The 15,061-nt window shown below is 34.7% G+C and overlaps 1 protein-coding gene across 3 annotated transcripts in view; it reads right to left on the bottom strand.

The window, feature by feature from the left end:
• PTPRK (protein tyrosine phosphatase receptor type K) overlaps window positions 1–15,061 on the bottom strand; it is a 568,874-nt gene that overhangs the window by 434,333 nt on the left and 119,480 nt on the right. For all 3 annotated transcript variants that reach the window (XM_060029986.1, XM_060029983.1, XM_060029984.1), the window contains exon 2: window positions 4,504–4,626. In XM_060029986.1, coding sequence (XP_059885969.1) covers window positions 4,504–4,626 — 123 coding nt within the window. The remainder of the gene's footprint in view (window positions 1–4,503; window positions 4,627–15,061) is intronic.

The raw sequence follows: 15,061 nt of genomic DNA, 5'->3' as shown, positions 1-15,061 counted from the left end.
AGCCCGCATACCTCAAAAAGAAGAAAAAAACAAAAAAAAGCTCCATGCCAACCAGGAAAATCTTCCCAAAGCAGATGGAACTTAAGTAGACATAGTAAGAATGGATAGGAGTTTGGTGAGTGGTAAGTGAACAGAGAATTGTCTCAACAGAGGGAAGAGAACATACAAAGGCTCAGAGATGTCAAAGATCATATTATCTTTGAATGTGGGGGGTCCAGGTTGGTGAGAAAAAAGGAGTTTGAGCCCATCTGAGGTATCCTATTATATATCTTTCATTCTAATCTATAATATTTTTTAATTCTTAGCCTAGTTTCCCCAAAGTATCCTTGTGAGCATTGGTTTTATTTACTCTGTTTTTTGCCATTTTCTATTAACATATAAGATACCTAGAGGAAAGTACACAGCTCATAATTGTACAGCTCAATGATTTTCAGTTTGAGTACACCTGTGAAAACACCATCCAGATCAAGAAAGACTGTATTACCAGCATCCAGAAGCCCCCTTCATGCCACCTTCCAAGCACTAACCATCCCCAACCCCTGCCAGCCCTTCCTGGAGGTAAATAATACCCCGACTTCTAACATCATCAATTTGTTTTGCCTGGTTTTGAAATTTACATAAATGAAATACAGTACATTATCCTTCTGTGTTTCTTTCCCTCAAGATTATGTGTGTGAGATTCATCCATATCATATATGGCAACAGTTTGTTCATTTACACTGCAGTGTAATATTCCATTATGTGACTAATCACCATTTATTTATTCATTGCACTGTTGACAGACATTTGGATTGTTTTCAGTTTGGGACTATTTTGGATACTGATGCTGTAAATACCCTTGTACATGTCATTTGGAAAACATGTGTACTCAGTTCTGCTGGGCATATACCCCAAAATGGATCTGTTGGGTCATTAGGCTGTATGAAGTGGTTGTACAGATTTATACCTGACTATAGTACAGTATATGAAGAGTTTTACTTTCTCCATACTCTCACCAACACTTAAATTTTGATTTTCATCTTTCTGCTCAGTGTGTAGAAGTTTCTCAATGTGGTTTTAATTTGCATTCCTTTGATGACTGAGTTGAGCAGGTGCTCACACCTTCATATGATTTTTGGCCATTAGGATATACTCATTCTTGCATGCTATTTTAAACGTACTTAGCTGGCCTTTCAGCCACCATCATTGTCACCTGACAAAGGCAGTTTTGCTGAAGAACACTTTAAGCAATTATTGACAGCATTACGTCTTCAAATGAGAAGAAATAATTTTCTTCTTTTCTACCCATCTTCATTCTTTTCTTATTCTTTTCTCTCTCTTTTTTTTAATTAACTAATTAAGTTATTTATTTTTGGCTGCATTGGGTCTTCATTGTTGGGCTTTCTCTAGTTGCAGAGAGCGGGGGCTACTCTTCATTGCGGTGTGCGGGCTTCTCATTGCGGTGGCTTCTCTTGTTGTGGAGCATAGGCTCTAGACACGCAGGCTTCAGTAGTTGTGACTTGTGGGCTCTAGAACACAGGCTCAGTAGTTGTGGCACGTAGACTTAGTTGCTCCACGGCATGTGGGACCTTCCCAGACCAGGGCTCAAACCCGTGTCCCCTGCATTGGCAGGCAGATTCTTAACCACTGCGCCACCAGGGAAGCCCAATTCTTTTCTTATTCTAATCTGTTTATTTACCCTCTCTTTCATCTTCCCGTCTACCTTTTCATTCCAAAAAGATCAATAAACAGAAGTCAATTAACAATGTCCAAGTATTGTAAAGAGAGTTCAATAACAAGTGTGCATCACAGGCCCAGCCTTCTTACTTTCAAGTTGGTAAATATTTGAGTTCTCTTTTTTTAATAACTGAAAAAAGTAAGCATTAACATTTACTGACTATTTACTTTAAAATAAATGTATCATTCATAAAATTTTAATAAGATAAATCTAAATGTCTCCTTTTTCCCAATTTATGAATAGATAATGTTCAGTGAGCATTTTAAAGGAATATCAGAAGGAAAATGAAAAAAACAGTATAGACTGTAAAAAGAGAACAGTAAAAGAATATATACATGGATGCTTTCTTTCACCTTCTCTGAAAAACAAGCACAAATTATATTTGGTAAAAATAAAGTGGCTGTGACCTTTTTCCCTCCTCTGCATGATTAATTAATTAATGTCCTATTAATTGGAAGATGTGGCTGAATTTCTAACACTTTCATTTTCTGTGCACATCATCTCGTACTGTAACCACCGATTAAGCTGTTCATCAAAGGTGAACCAGCAAGGTCACCTGAGCAGTATCTCTTCAGCTATTCATTACCCATCTTCAATAGTAATTAACAATGGTAACATTTCCATAAATCAACATCTTTCTGATTGTTCTCTGATGATAAACAGTCAAAATATGTGCATCCCAGCCTACCCTTTTTACTTTTATATAAAAAATTCAGTCTAAATGTACCACAGAGAAAACTCAGGTGAAATATTACAGGAGTTTCTTTAATTAAAATGTACCAGAGAAATAAGGTTATGTACCTCTGACAGAAAAATACAAACCTACTTACACAACTAAATGAGTCTAAAACAAACAACCCAATCAAAAAATGGGCAGAAGACCTAAATAAACATTTCTCCAAAGAAGACATTCAGACGGCCAGTAGGCACATGAAAAGATGCTCAACACAACTAATTATCAGAGAAATGTAAATCAAAACTACAATGAGGTATCACGTCACATCAGTCAGAATGGCCATCATTAAAAAGTCCACAAACGATAAACGCTGGAGTGGATGTGGAGAAAAGGGAACCCTCCTACACTGTTGGTGTGAATGTAAGTTGGTACAGCCACTATGGAGAGCAGCATGGAGGGTCCTTATAAAACTAAAAACAGAATTACCATATGATCCAGCAATCCCACTCCTGGGCATATATCTGGAGAAAACCATACTTCAAAAAGATAATGCATCCCAATGTTCATAGCAGCACTATTTACAATAGCCAAGACATGGAAGCAACCTAATTGTCCATTGACAGATAAATGGATAAAGAAGATGTGGTATATATGTGTATATATATATACACATACACACACACAATGGAATACTACTTGGCCATAAAAAATAATGAAATAATGCCATTTGCAGCAACATGGATGGACCTAGAGATTGTCATACCAAGTGAAGTAAGTCAGACAGAAGACGACAAATATCATATGACATACTTATATGTGGAATCTAAAAAAAAATGATACAAATGAACTTATTTATAAAACAGAAACAGATTCACAGACTTAGAAAACAAACTTATGGATACCAAAATGGAAAGTCTGGGGTGGTAGCGGGGTGCGGGGTGGGATAAGTGACAATTTAGAATAAAAAGTAGATTTAATTCACCCTATTCTCAAACAGCACATCACAGTGTGGACCAATAAGAAAAATTAGTTATAAAGTGTTTATAATCATGATTAAAATACTGAAAATATATTTTAAAACCTAAGTTACTAATAATAGGCAATCATCCCATCAATTATGTATGATAATATACTATAATAAAGTGATTACATATTATTAAATACTAATTAATGTATTACATTAAATATAATTATATTGTATATTATATATGTGATCATACATAATTATATTCCAGGCTGGTTTATTTCTAAATTTTAGAAAAATAATTCATTCTCTTTAGTATTTTAAAATTCCTGTCTGCATTTTCAATTTCTCAATTTAATAAGTTATTGGTAAACATATATGCACAGAGCTTGGAATTAATTCAAAATTAATATGCAGAATTGAAGGCACAAACATTAGTCTGCTAGTGTATAAAATGGTATGTATATGTTAATATCCTATGTCAGTTAAGAGAAAACACAGTTCAAACTGGCTTAAACAATAAGATGTACTATTTCACAAAACCAAAATTCAAAGGATATAACAAGGTCAAGGTAAAGAAAGTAGGGCTCAGCCCTATTTGTCTACAATCCACTCAAAAAAGATCTCTCCATTTGACAGTTTGGTCTCCAGGCTGCCTCTCCTCAGAGCCACTGGCATGCTCAGGGCCAGTGGAATGAGATAAGCTCTCTCCCTACCATGAAATAAAGATGTTTCCCTTCAGTCTGATTAGATCAAATCTTGTGATTTAATAGAATAGGTGGTAAGTGAGCTGAACTCATTTTTAGACTATATGGTTTGTTCTTCATTTTATTTTTTTTTAATTTCTTGGTTTCATTTCCATTTTGCTTTTTTATTGAACGGGGGGGAGGGGGGCGGAAACTAATGTTTCTATTTTTCCAGAGTTAGAGACAATGAAGATACAGTGAACATTCTTGAGGAAAACAGGATTATATAAAGTTATTGAGGGAAAGGCAAAGAATCCATCGAGGGTCTCTGATGGGGTCAATCGGTTTGACCACAATAGTTTATTATAATAATTAAATTATTGTACTATACCTAACATAAGAAAATGCTATTCATTCCAGAGGGATTTTTCCAACACTGGATAAACAGAAGGATTCTCACCTTGTGGCATCTCGGGTGGCAGATAATGAGGTTCTTGAGCACTAACATGAACCCATTCAAAGTCATCATATAGATCCTGGTGGTAATCACAAACTCCCGGACCATCATCAAAAGTACAGCCACCTGAAAGGGGAAAAGAAGAACTACTGTTACATTCTAAACAGTAGAATGTGCTGGAGAAGAAAACATTATACTGAAATGTACAATGTGGTACTCATAAATTTAATAATAAATGTACTCCTATTTATCACTATTTTCACTAAATGTTCACATAAAATGAAATTTCTATCCGTATCTTGTGTGAATAAGATAGTGGTTTGAGCCTCAGAAGTAAGGCTGAGATTTTTTAGATATGAATAATATTAGAAGATATATGTAATAGTGAGGCTTTCCGGAAATATACAAACCACCTTCAATCTAAATAGTTTTTAACAACTTTAGCAGGGAGAAGGAGAGGAAAGAAAAAAGTGAAAATTGTCTTTCTTTATACAGCAAGTTCAAAAAGGTGAAGTTAATAATTAAATTTACCAAATTTCTTGCTTTAGAAGAACACTTTGAAATCTACTCATAATAGCAAATGAAATACTTACAGCTTTATGAGGTCTAAAGTGTTTGAGGTCAGTGAAACATGTTTCCATACTTCATTTAGATTGCTTTCACACACAATTACGACTTAAAAGTGGGAAAAACTGAACGAAGCATAAAACCGATCAGATTAGCCTACAATCACTCTCACTACTTCCACTTTATTTAATAACCTCTTTTTTAAAAATGGAGATAGCCTTTCCCCTTTACATCAGTCATTTTTCCTGGCTTTATTTTCTGGGGTAATTTTATGGCAGAAGTAGAATAATTACTTTTGCTTCTCAGCCTACATATATAGGCACACACAACTCAACATATTTAGTTTATTCAATTCATGAAAATCAGAACTGGCCTATATGTCTAATCTTGAAAGAAAATGGATTAGAACTAATGAAAATTCAGCAGTAGGTTTAATGAGAAAAACCAATAACCTGTCTCCCTTCAAGTAGCTTATTTGTTTAGTTTCCATGGGGATCTTTGTGAAGAAACTCAGTGATTTCTCTGACCGAACAGCAGGCTGGGGGTGGTAAACTTCAGGCCTGTAAATTCTTCTCTGTAAACAGAGAATTCACTTTCCTCATCAAAAATTTATCAATCTGAATATGAAAAAGTTATATTCCTCACCAATGACAGAGACAAGCCAGCATTACATGCAAAGAAGGCAAAATCAGAAATGTCCAGATGACACTATGGCCCAAAGAACCTTTTTCAAAAGTGGAATATATATATATATGGGTATCCTTGAATCACTCTTATAACCACATCAATCCTTTAAAATAACCAAACTTCAGCAGCTTGAAAGCTTAATGTTGTCTTTTAAATACGCCTAAAACAGCCTTTATATAAATGCTCTCATGAAAAATGATTTATTTTTTAATTTAAAATTAATCAATGAAAAGAGGTTGCTAGGAAATGAATCTTGACATAGCAAGGGGAAAGTTTTTCTCAATATATAATTTGCTCTCACAATCCTAAAATAACTTACTGCTGTGCAACCCATACCTTCAGGGCTTCCACTGCCCTTTGTGAGTGACCTCTGTATATCAATTTAAACTACCAATGGAACCTACATTGGTTCATTTGGAAGACAAATGGGCTTAATTGCTGTCCTTCATAGCCATTGTTAATTTTAGCCTCCAGGATTCTTATTAGCAATAACAACTAGGAAGAGCTATACAAAGTAAGTGGGTCAACCCTGTTATTTGCTGCACTTCACTCCCGTATCAGTCAAGAGTCTTGGGGAAAGTTCCTGGTCGATCTGAGTTGAGTGATAGAAGAATTTTTTAAAGATGACTTTTTATTTTATAATTTACAATAAATTCTAATCTAAGAGGTACAATATATCTATCCATCACATGTGTAACATAGGAATAAATCTTTGGTAAAAGATGTTTATGAATCTTTTTGTAAAGAATTTTGTATTTCAAAGTTAAGGACTAATACAGTGTATCAGACTGGGTATAAAAAATACAAAAAAATACTATTATTGGCCTGATGAATGGGATAGACAGACATGCATGGGAGAGTATATATATATATATATATATAAAATACAGTATGTTACAAGGGATCATAACAGTATGACCAAAGTCACAAAGAACACAAATGACAAATGAATTGGCTACCTATACCTGAGTTGGTTTTGGAAGGCTTCACGGAGTTAGGCCTAAAGATGAGTAAGGATGTGCCAGGCCAGAAAGGAAATTGGATTGAAATTAGAAAAAAAGCAAAAGCAAGGGCATAACAAATCTAAAGAAACATGATTTGTTGGAGAGTCTCAAGTAATCTCAAATAAGTCTGTGTAATGAGCATGAAAAGTATGTAGGGGACAAAACAGAAACAAAACTTAATATGAAAGATTTTTAGATACTATAAAACATTTAGATTTCATTCTATAATTGTATGAAGCCATTAAAGGATTTTATCCAGGAGTATGACACAATTCAAGCCATATTGATAATAATAATGATAACAACAATAATAACAACAGTTATGTAGAGTTTAAAGAGTAATGGGGGAAAACGGAGGTAGATAATTTGGTTCAACCTTACAACAGATAGCACATAATATAATTTGAGCTAATTCCATTTTGCATAATCCCAGTTTACCATTTAAGGCTCACTAGAAAGCCCTAAAAACAAAGTCTTCTTTAATACATAGTCTTCTATACACATGCTCCTCTCTTCAGACATTTTTATATATAGTATTATGATCTATTTAAAAGAGAAACAGCAAGGTTCTAATTCATAAATAAAAACATAATTTATGAATTTAAAGTTTCACTGAGCTAGACAAAAGGAGGCAATACTGAAATGGTGCTCAAGAAATGTCCTGAGGCAGAGGGGATGAAAATGAACAAGGAAACACCTTACATTTTCAGTTTTTGTATTTGCTACTGGTGACAGGACTACAGGGAGTACAGCAAAATGATTTCAGCAAAACGGGCAACTGCAAGTTCCTTGACCCTTGGAGGAAAATTACTTCTGAAGAGCCATTTCACGGATTGCTAATTCCTCTATGCCAGTCAGTCAGCTAAAGGACAGATCTTTCACTGCAAGGGTCTGCTTCCACTATGACAACCCATTTGTGAGCCTTTGCAAGCTGTTCACCTGAAAATAAAAGTCAAGCTAATTTGGACTTGCCTGAATTTCTTTACATTCCTAAGCAACTCAAAGAAAAGACAGGTACTAAGAAACATTAGGTACAAAAAATAGAAGTATTCCTATCCCCAAAATTATATTGCCTAAACATCTAGCATTTAAAGAGATTCTTGAGTGTTTATTTAAACAGACAGCTCTATGAGAGAGTATGGAAATAGAGATTCTTTCTGTGGAATCATAAAAGAATGAATACTAAACTCAAATCCCTTCTGATATCAAACTTTTCAATAAAACCCAGGGTCAGGTTAATTTAGAACAAAGTTGAATTGGAGAAAAATAAAAGGTCAGTAAGGCCCTGGACAACTGTGAACATGTTATGGAGGACATTCTTTTGAAAGCTATTGTACTAGGACCTTCCACATTCTCCCCTCCAAGGCATCTATGCAGTCTTAATTTTCTGATTGAATCTAATAGCAAGAAACACACATAATTATCTTTCATGGTTCTTTACTATTTGTAAAGAACAATCTTCATTTAGCTCAAAATACAGATCATTTTTGTTATTATTTTCTTAAAATGATTGGAATATACAGGGTTTTGAAAAGTAAGAGTAAAGTCCTAGACAAAATATGTTGGCAAATGCAATGTCCTTAACACTGTTGTTTTATGACCCTCAAAAATGGGCAAATTAATATTTTCCAATTGTGAATTAAGCTGTGATACATAAATTTGCTCATGTAAGTGATCATCAACTTTGAAATAATCTTTCTTCCATTAAGAACACAATGAAAGATTAATATATATCACATTAGGACACATGCAATACTGAATTAAACTAACTTTGAATAGATCATCTTTGTCTATGCTAATCAGAACCATAATATAATTTTACTGGTATAAGCCCCAAAACTCATTACAAAGAAGCCAATACATTTCACACAAAAAAATTTAAAAGAACAGACAAGTAACTTATTACTGAATCTCTTAAATGTAATTCCATTCATAATCTGAGTCAATATTGTCTTCTCCCAGAAAAGCAGTTTTACAAAGTGTAAAAATTGATGCTTTTAAATAAAGTTCATATTTCCTCTGAAATCTACTGGGATATCTTAAAATATTTTTTTTCCTTTCAACTTTTGGGAATATTGAAGATACAAAATAAGAATTGACTTATCATAGTCAATGCTTAGAAGTTTACCTCCAGTCTAAGGATAAACAATGCTTGTTCTCAATTTAAGTACTGAAATTCAAATAGGAAAACAAATCCAAGTAGATGCAAAGGACGAATGCCTTTGAGGTCATAAGTATGAGTCACTGGTCTTAATGCGTCACTCTGGTTCAATAACAAAGAAGATCTAATGAAGAAAAATAAGAAAATTTATGAATAAGAGTTCCTTAAAAGATAACTTTTAAGATCCAGATCCAACTTCAGATCCAGAAAAAAACTCTTTTGCCCTGCTAGTAGTTAAATAGTAGAAGAAAATATTATTTGAGCCTAGCTCCTGGAAATCCAAACCCAACATTTATTGATAGATACAAATGACTCTTAATGATGAGAGAAGAGCTCATTTCAAACACACCCATAAATTATCTAATTGTTCATCTCTAGAGTTCCATTTCTAGCCAAGAATATATGTTTAATACATACAATCCAAGATTATTTAGCTAGTAAGACTTCTATTCAAATTGTCTATGATTTGAAGCAAATGCTATACTCCAATTGACTGAATAATCTTCTTTTAATAAGAAAGACTAAATTAACCAGAATAGAAAAATAAGTCCAGTTTTACTCCCCTCCATCTTTGCAGAGAAGCAATATTAACATCTCCTCAACGTCAATTAAGAAGACTTAAGGAATTTTAAGGAACTGGTACATACCACCACTCAGATGGTACAAGAAAGAGACAGCATTTCTAGATGAAGCCTGGAGAGATGACTAAGCACATATACAGCTTTCCTATTTTATTTCTTTGAGCTTCAATTTCCTTCCCAATAAAATCAAGATAATAATAGCTACAGTACAGCTGTATGAGGATTAGTGATAATGCATGTAAAGCCCCTAACACTCAACAAGTTTTTTTAACAGCACCTTATTTTTTCATGTTCCTTTCTTAACAGTGTACTCTGTATATATGCTATACAAATGCAAACCTATGCACATATTAAACAGCAAAAGTCGAAGAAAGAAACTTATGGTTTCCATATAGTTTATCCAGAAAGACTAAAGAGAGTTCCCATAAAGACAATATTATCATATTACCATTACCAGTTTTCCCTGAACACTCATCAGATACGCTTTCAATAAGGAAACACCTTACTTTAGATCAAGGTGTCAGCAAACTTCAACTGTAAAAAGCCAATTAATAAATATTTTAGGTTTTGCAGACCATATCATTTCTATCACAACTACATAACTGTTGTCATTGTAGCAACAAAGCAGCCACAGAGAATACCTAACAAATGGGTATGGCTGTGTTCAAATAAAACTTTTATGGGACTTCACTGGTGGTGCAGTGGTTAAGAATCCGCCTTCCAATGCAAGCGACCTGGGTTCAATCCCTGGTCGGGGAACTAAGATCCACATACTGCAGGGCAACTAGGCCTGCACGCTCTAGAGCCTGTGCACCACAAGGAGAGAGAAGCCTGCGTGATGCAACTAGAGAAGCCCAGGTGCCGCAACGAAAGATCCTGCATGTTGCAATGAAAATCCTATGTGCCACAACTAAGACCCGATGCAGCCAAATAATAATAAAATTAAATTAAAAAAAAAAACTTTTATTACAAAAACAGGTGGCAAGCTGGATTTAGCCATCAGGCCATAGTTCACCAACCCCTGGGTTAGATCACTCTGATCTTAAGTATCCTTGAAAATTATAGGTAGTACACAGTCTGGTTAAAAGCTTACAAACAAGGGTCTTTGATTTCTGCCTCACCTCCATATGACTTGATTTTCTTTCTCATATATCAAGACGAGTGGCAATAGGCCACAGCCAGGAAACTGAAACTGGAAATGGGGTCTGAATGACAGTTCTACATCTAAAACCACATCAGATTGTCTAGCTGGACAGAGGTCTAAATCAGAAAGTGAGAATATGAGAGAGCTTTCAAGGTCCTGTAGTCTGGGCTTCAAGCTTTTCAGACAACAAAGGGAAATATATTTTACACTGTGACCCAGCATATATTGATACATGCATACATGCATGCAAATAGTCAAATATACAGTATGTGTGAACACAAATACACTTATTCACTCAATCATTTATTATCTCCAACTATGGGTCACTAGTCGGGTGCTCTTTCTATAAGTGAAATAAAATTAAGAGTAATTGCGTGAATCAGGGAAGTATTAGGTTGGCCAAAAAGTTCGTTCAGGTTTTTCCATAACTAACTTTTTGGCCAACCCAATAGATATGAGAAAAAGAACAGGATGGCAATCCTCTGTTTCCAATACACACAAGCATATGTCCATTGTGGAAGGGTACCCAGAAGACAGACGTAAGCAATCCAAGTCTCTATGCCTAATTTTCAGGTCTCAGGTACAAGCTGAGGTCCAAAAATAAGCCTTTGAGACCTGGGCAGCCCTGACAGTACATATGTGACTTCATCCTACCTCATTATGGAGCTAATGGATGATTACATGCCGAACAGCCATAGAAATGATTTCACAGATGAAAAGAGGTTTATTAAAATGTAGAAGGAACATATTAATAAAAAGTGCCTCATACTAGAAAAAATTAAAATTTCCCAGAGTTACAGAGCAAGAAAGTGTCAGAGTCAGGATGTGAACCCAGGTACTATATAGGTTCTTTACTCTTGACCATGACATTAAATGGCTCCTCAAATGAAGTGTGATTAGACATCTTCAGAATCATACAGTACAGCTCCCTTCGATCAGCATAACCTCAAGCTACTGCTCAACAAAGACAGCATTCATTACCCATCTCACCCAGGTGATAGTACGGGGTGCTGCATCCTTTGTGGACAAAATGTAGTAAACTTCCAACCATATTACATGTCAAAGTCTCCTAGACTTGATGCCAGCAATAGGAAAGGTTCTTTTTTGGACAGAGCTATAAAAGCCAGGCTGATTAACTAGTAACTTCAGCAAAGAATTTTATTTCAATACAGTGACTTAAGGCTAAGAATGTATATGATCATAGCACTGTCCTATCACTCGTGCTTGGAAACCTTCACTTTCACCTCATCTCCCCTAAAACACATATAAACAAGTGGCTTTTCTACCTTTAAAAACATTAAAATAAATCAAAAGCAATTTTGTTCTGGCAATTTTTGCATAGCCCTGACATGAATCCTAGGATAAGAAACCAGGTGCTTTTGCAAAGATCATTAATGTATTTACCCAAGTTTCTTTTCCTATTTTTCATCATTTTTTTCTATTCCAGTAAAATCTCATCTTTTTTGTCTAGCGTTAGATACACAATCTAGAGAAACCCATTGACCAAAGTAATAGAGAGTAAATGTACTGAAAAATAAAATTCACAACTGAAGCCATTATTTACATTTTGGTAAAACTGGAAACCATCCAAGCTCACATTTAAACATTTCTTTGTTTTGTTTTCTTTCTCATGGAGGGATTCCTGGTGGGCTCCACTTCACCCATATCAGACACATTCTGGCTTATTTCAGCAGTTCTCCTGACTCAGCTCAAGCATGATGGGTGATGGATCATTTTTCATTTACGAAGGGAGTTCTGCAAAATGCTGAAGCCATGTAAAACAGAATTCCATAACCCAACCTCCTAGAGGAAGGGCAAAGATCTGCCTTGAGGTTTTTTATTCAAAATCTTATAGCAGATTGGCAAAGGAATCAAATACTCTCAGTACACTTTAAGACGTTCAACAGTTCGGTTTTGTAAGACTGAAATACACTTCGAAAAAAATAACTAATTTAGGTAATTAAAATGCATCTTGAAAGTAAAAAGAAAAAATTATCTTTTTCATTAATATGAAGCCCCTTTCCTATTGGAATGTTTCTAGACTTGGTGTAATATAGAAGGTACAGAGGTCAATGTTTGGGTTTTCCACAGTTCTTAAAATATATTCTTAAGAGTAAAGACAGTTCTTTCTGCCATTTTCTTTATTTAGGAAAAAAAGCTGGACATTATCATTTCTATCAGTATATTAACTACTGATTTCGGATGTATTAACCAGTTCTTTCATTCTAAGCATCATTTAAACAGTCAGTTTGGCCTTTTACCAAGTCCACAGCAAACAAGCCACTCACCCAAACACAAGGAAATCCTTACATTAATATTGAGTAATGTTAGAGACCTTATTGTCAGAGATCTCTACCCCCTTTCTCATAAAGAAAGTAATCGGGGCTTTAACCAATGTTTTGGTGAGACTTTTACTAGCCTTTAAAAACTTCAACTTCTGACCAAGTCAGTGTTGAAGGCTGAATTATAACTTTCTCTGCTCAAATTTCCTTTCTAAGGACAGTGCATATGGTTACCATTTAGTGGAATCACCACATAAAATAAAGATCCCTCAACCAGCAAACACCAATGCTCAACACAGACATTTAAGTGATATGTAAGTCAACAGTCAGTCTAACCTAATGAAGAGAGTCATAATTGGGAGAATGATGAATAAGGTTTTACACAGGGCCTCTCTGAGTGAGATTCAGATCTGGCTGTATCCTTATTTTCTCATTTCAATACCAAAACAAAAACAACCAATTTGGCTCCACTTTCCCATTTCTACTTCCACCTACTACATAGGAATGCTGTGCCAATTAATTTTAAAAATCTCTCCACAACACCCTATGACTAGTAAAGCTACATGCTATGCACATTTAAGGCATCAAGTTTGGGTTTTAGTTCGGAAAACATCTAGGTGAGATCCTTATTACTGTTTCATATTTACATGACATTTTTAAAGTAGTATGACCAAAATTTGAAGGATTAGAAAACAGAAAATGAGCTTACCACAATATCCCATCATTCCTGGGCCTTTGTAAAAAGATAAAGCGGCTCATATGATAAAAAAATTCGGTTATATGTCAGAAATTCATGCCACCACTGACTCTACTCCCTAGCAGAACTCCTAAAATATAAACTACCACAATTCAACTATTCTTACATAACAAAAATATTTTAAAGATGTTGACTCTGCCTGTAATAGAATTTCATGTGAAATTCAAAAATATAAAAAAATGCTTCAGTGCAGAAAAGAGGTCTGGGCCTGGAAGAATAATTTCGTACAGATAAGTTAACTTTCTTTTGTTGCAAACTCCATGCATATCAGCGGCTCTTGGCTCCCAAGAATAGTAGGTATAAAACTGTCTACAGACTTGAAATGTCTTTGTCTCATCAAATTTGGATGATTGACTGAAAGCATTATATCCCATTTATTTAACATACTTACTTTAATTTTCCCTCCAGGTTTTGCTCTAAAACATAACAACCGACTTTAAATCCATTGAATTGTACAGTTTACAGATAAAAGGCAAACACATTTCTTCAGAATGAACCATGAAAACCTGGAAATTTTTTATTTTCAAATATGAGGGGTGAGAAGCTAGCACAGAGATTTGAATAATAGATTAAAACCAGTTAACAGTATGGAGATAGCATTTGAAGTACGGTATCTGCTGTGCAGCAGGACAGCTTTCCTGCCTCACTTCTCACCTCAAGCCATAGTTGTATTTTGAAATTGTCAAAGCTCTAAAAATAGATAAAATAAAAGACATTATGACAGTGCAAATCTGACAAGCCCATCCTAGCAAATAATTAGTAAAAACAAATTGCCCCTAATTAATGTCTTAGTAAACCTAAGTTTACCATCCTATTACAATAAAGGCAAATTGTAACAGAAGTGAGCATTTTTGTTCATATCATTTGCAAAACTTTAAAGATTAATAATATCTAGTGTTGACAGTACACGGGGTAACAACAGGAGAGCAAAAGGCACTTTTGGCTGGGGGGAAGGGGAGGGCAATTTGGTTTGTAATCACTTGCCTTTCAAACCAGCAATAACACTTCTCGAAATCTACCCTACATAAATGTTCACATACGTGCAGTCCTCAGTCCTATAAATACACGCTAGGCCAACCAATTTCCAAAAACAGAAAAAGCAAAACAAATTATGTATAGGTCTTCTCAATAGCATCCAAAGACAAGGACTAACTTCAAGCTTGAAGGGCACTTATAGCAAAATTATTCACAAATAAAATCACAAACTTTGTACTAATGAGCACTAGTAAGGTATTTTAATACTTAATTCACATGAGAAACGTAAATATTCAACACTATCGATTCATGAAGATAAAGATAAAGCATATATTAAGAGGCAATATAGAATCTACAATTATTTGGTAAATGTTAAGACAATAAAAAGATGCAAAGACAGAGG

Source organism: Delphinus delphis, chromosome 14 (genome assembly GCF_949987515.2).
Source record: "Delphinus delphis chromosome 14, mDelDel1.2, whole genome shotgun sequence".
In the NCBI taxonomy this organism is placed as follows: Eukaryota; Metazoa; Chordata; class Mammalia; order Artiodactyla; family Delphinidae; genus Delphinus; species Delphinus delphis.
This window is presented reverse-complemented; position numbering and strand designations above follow the sequence as displayed.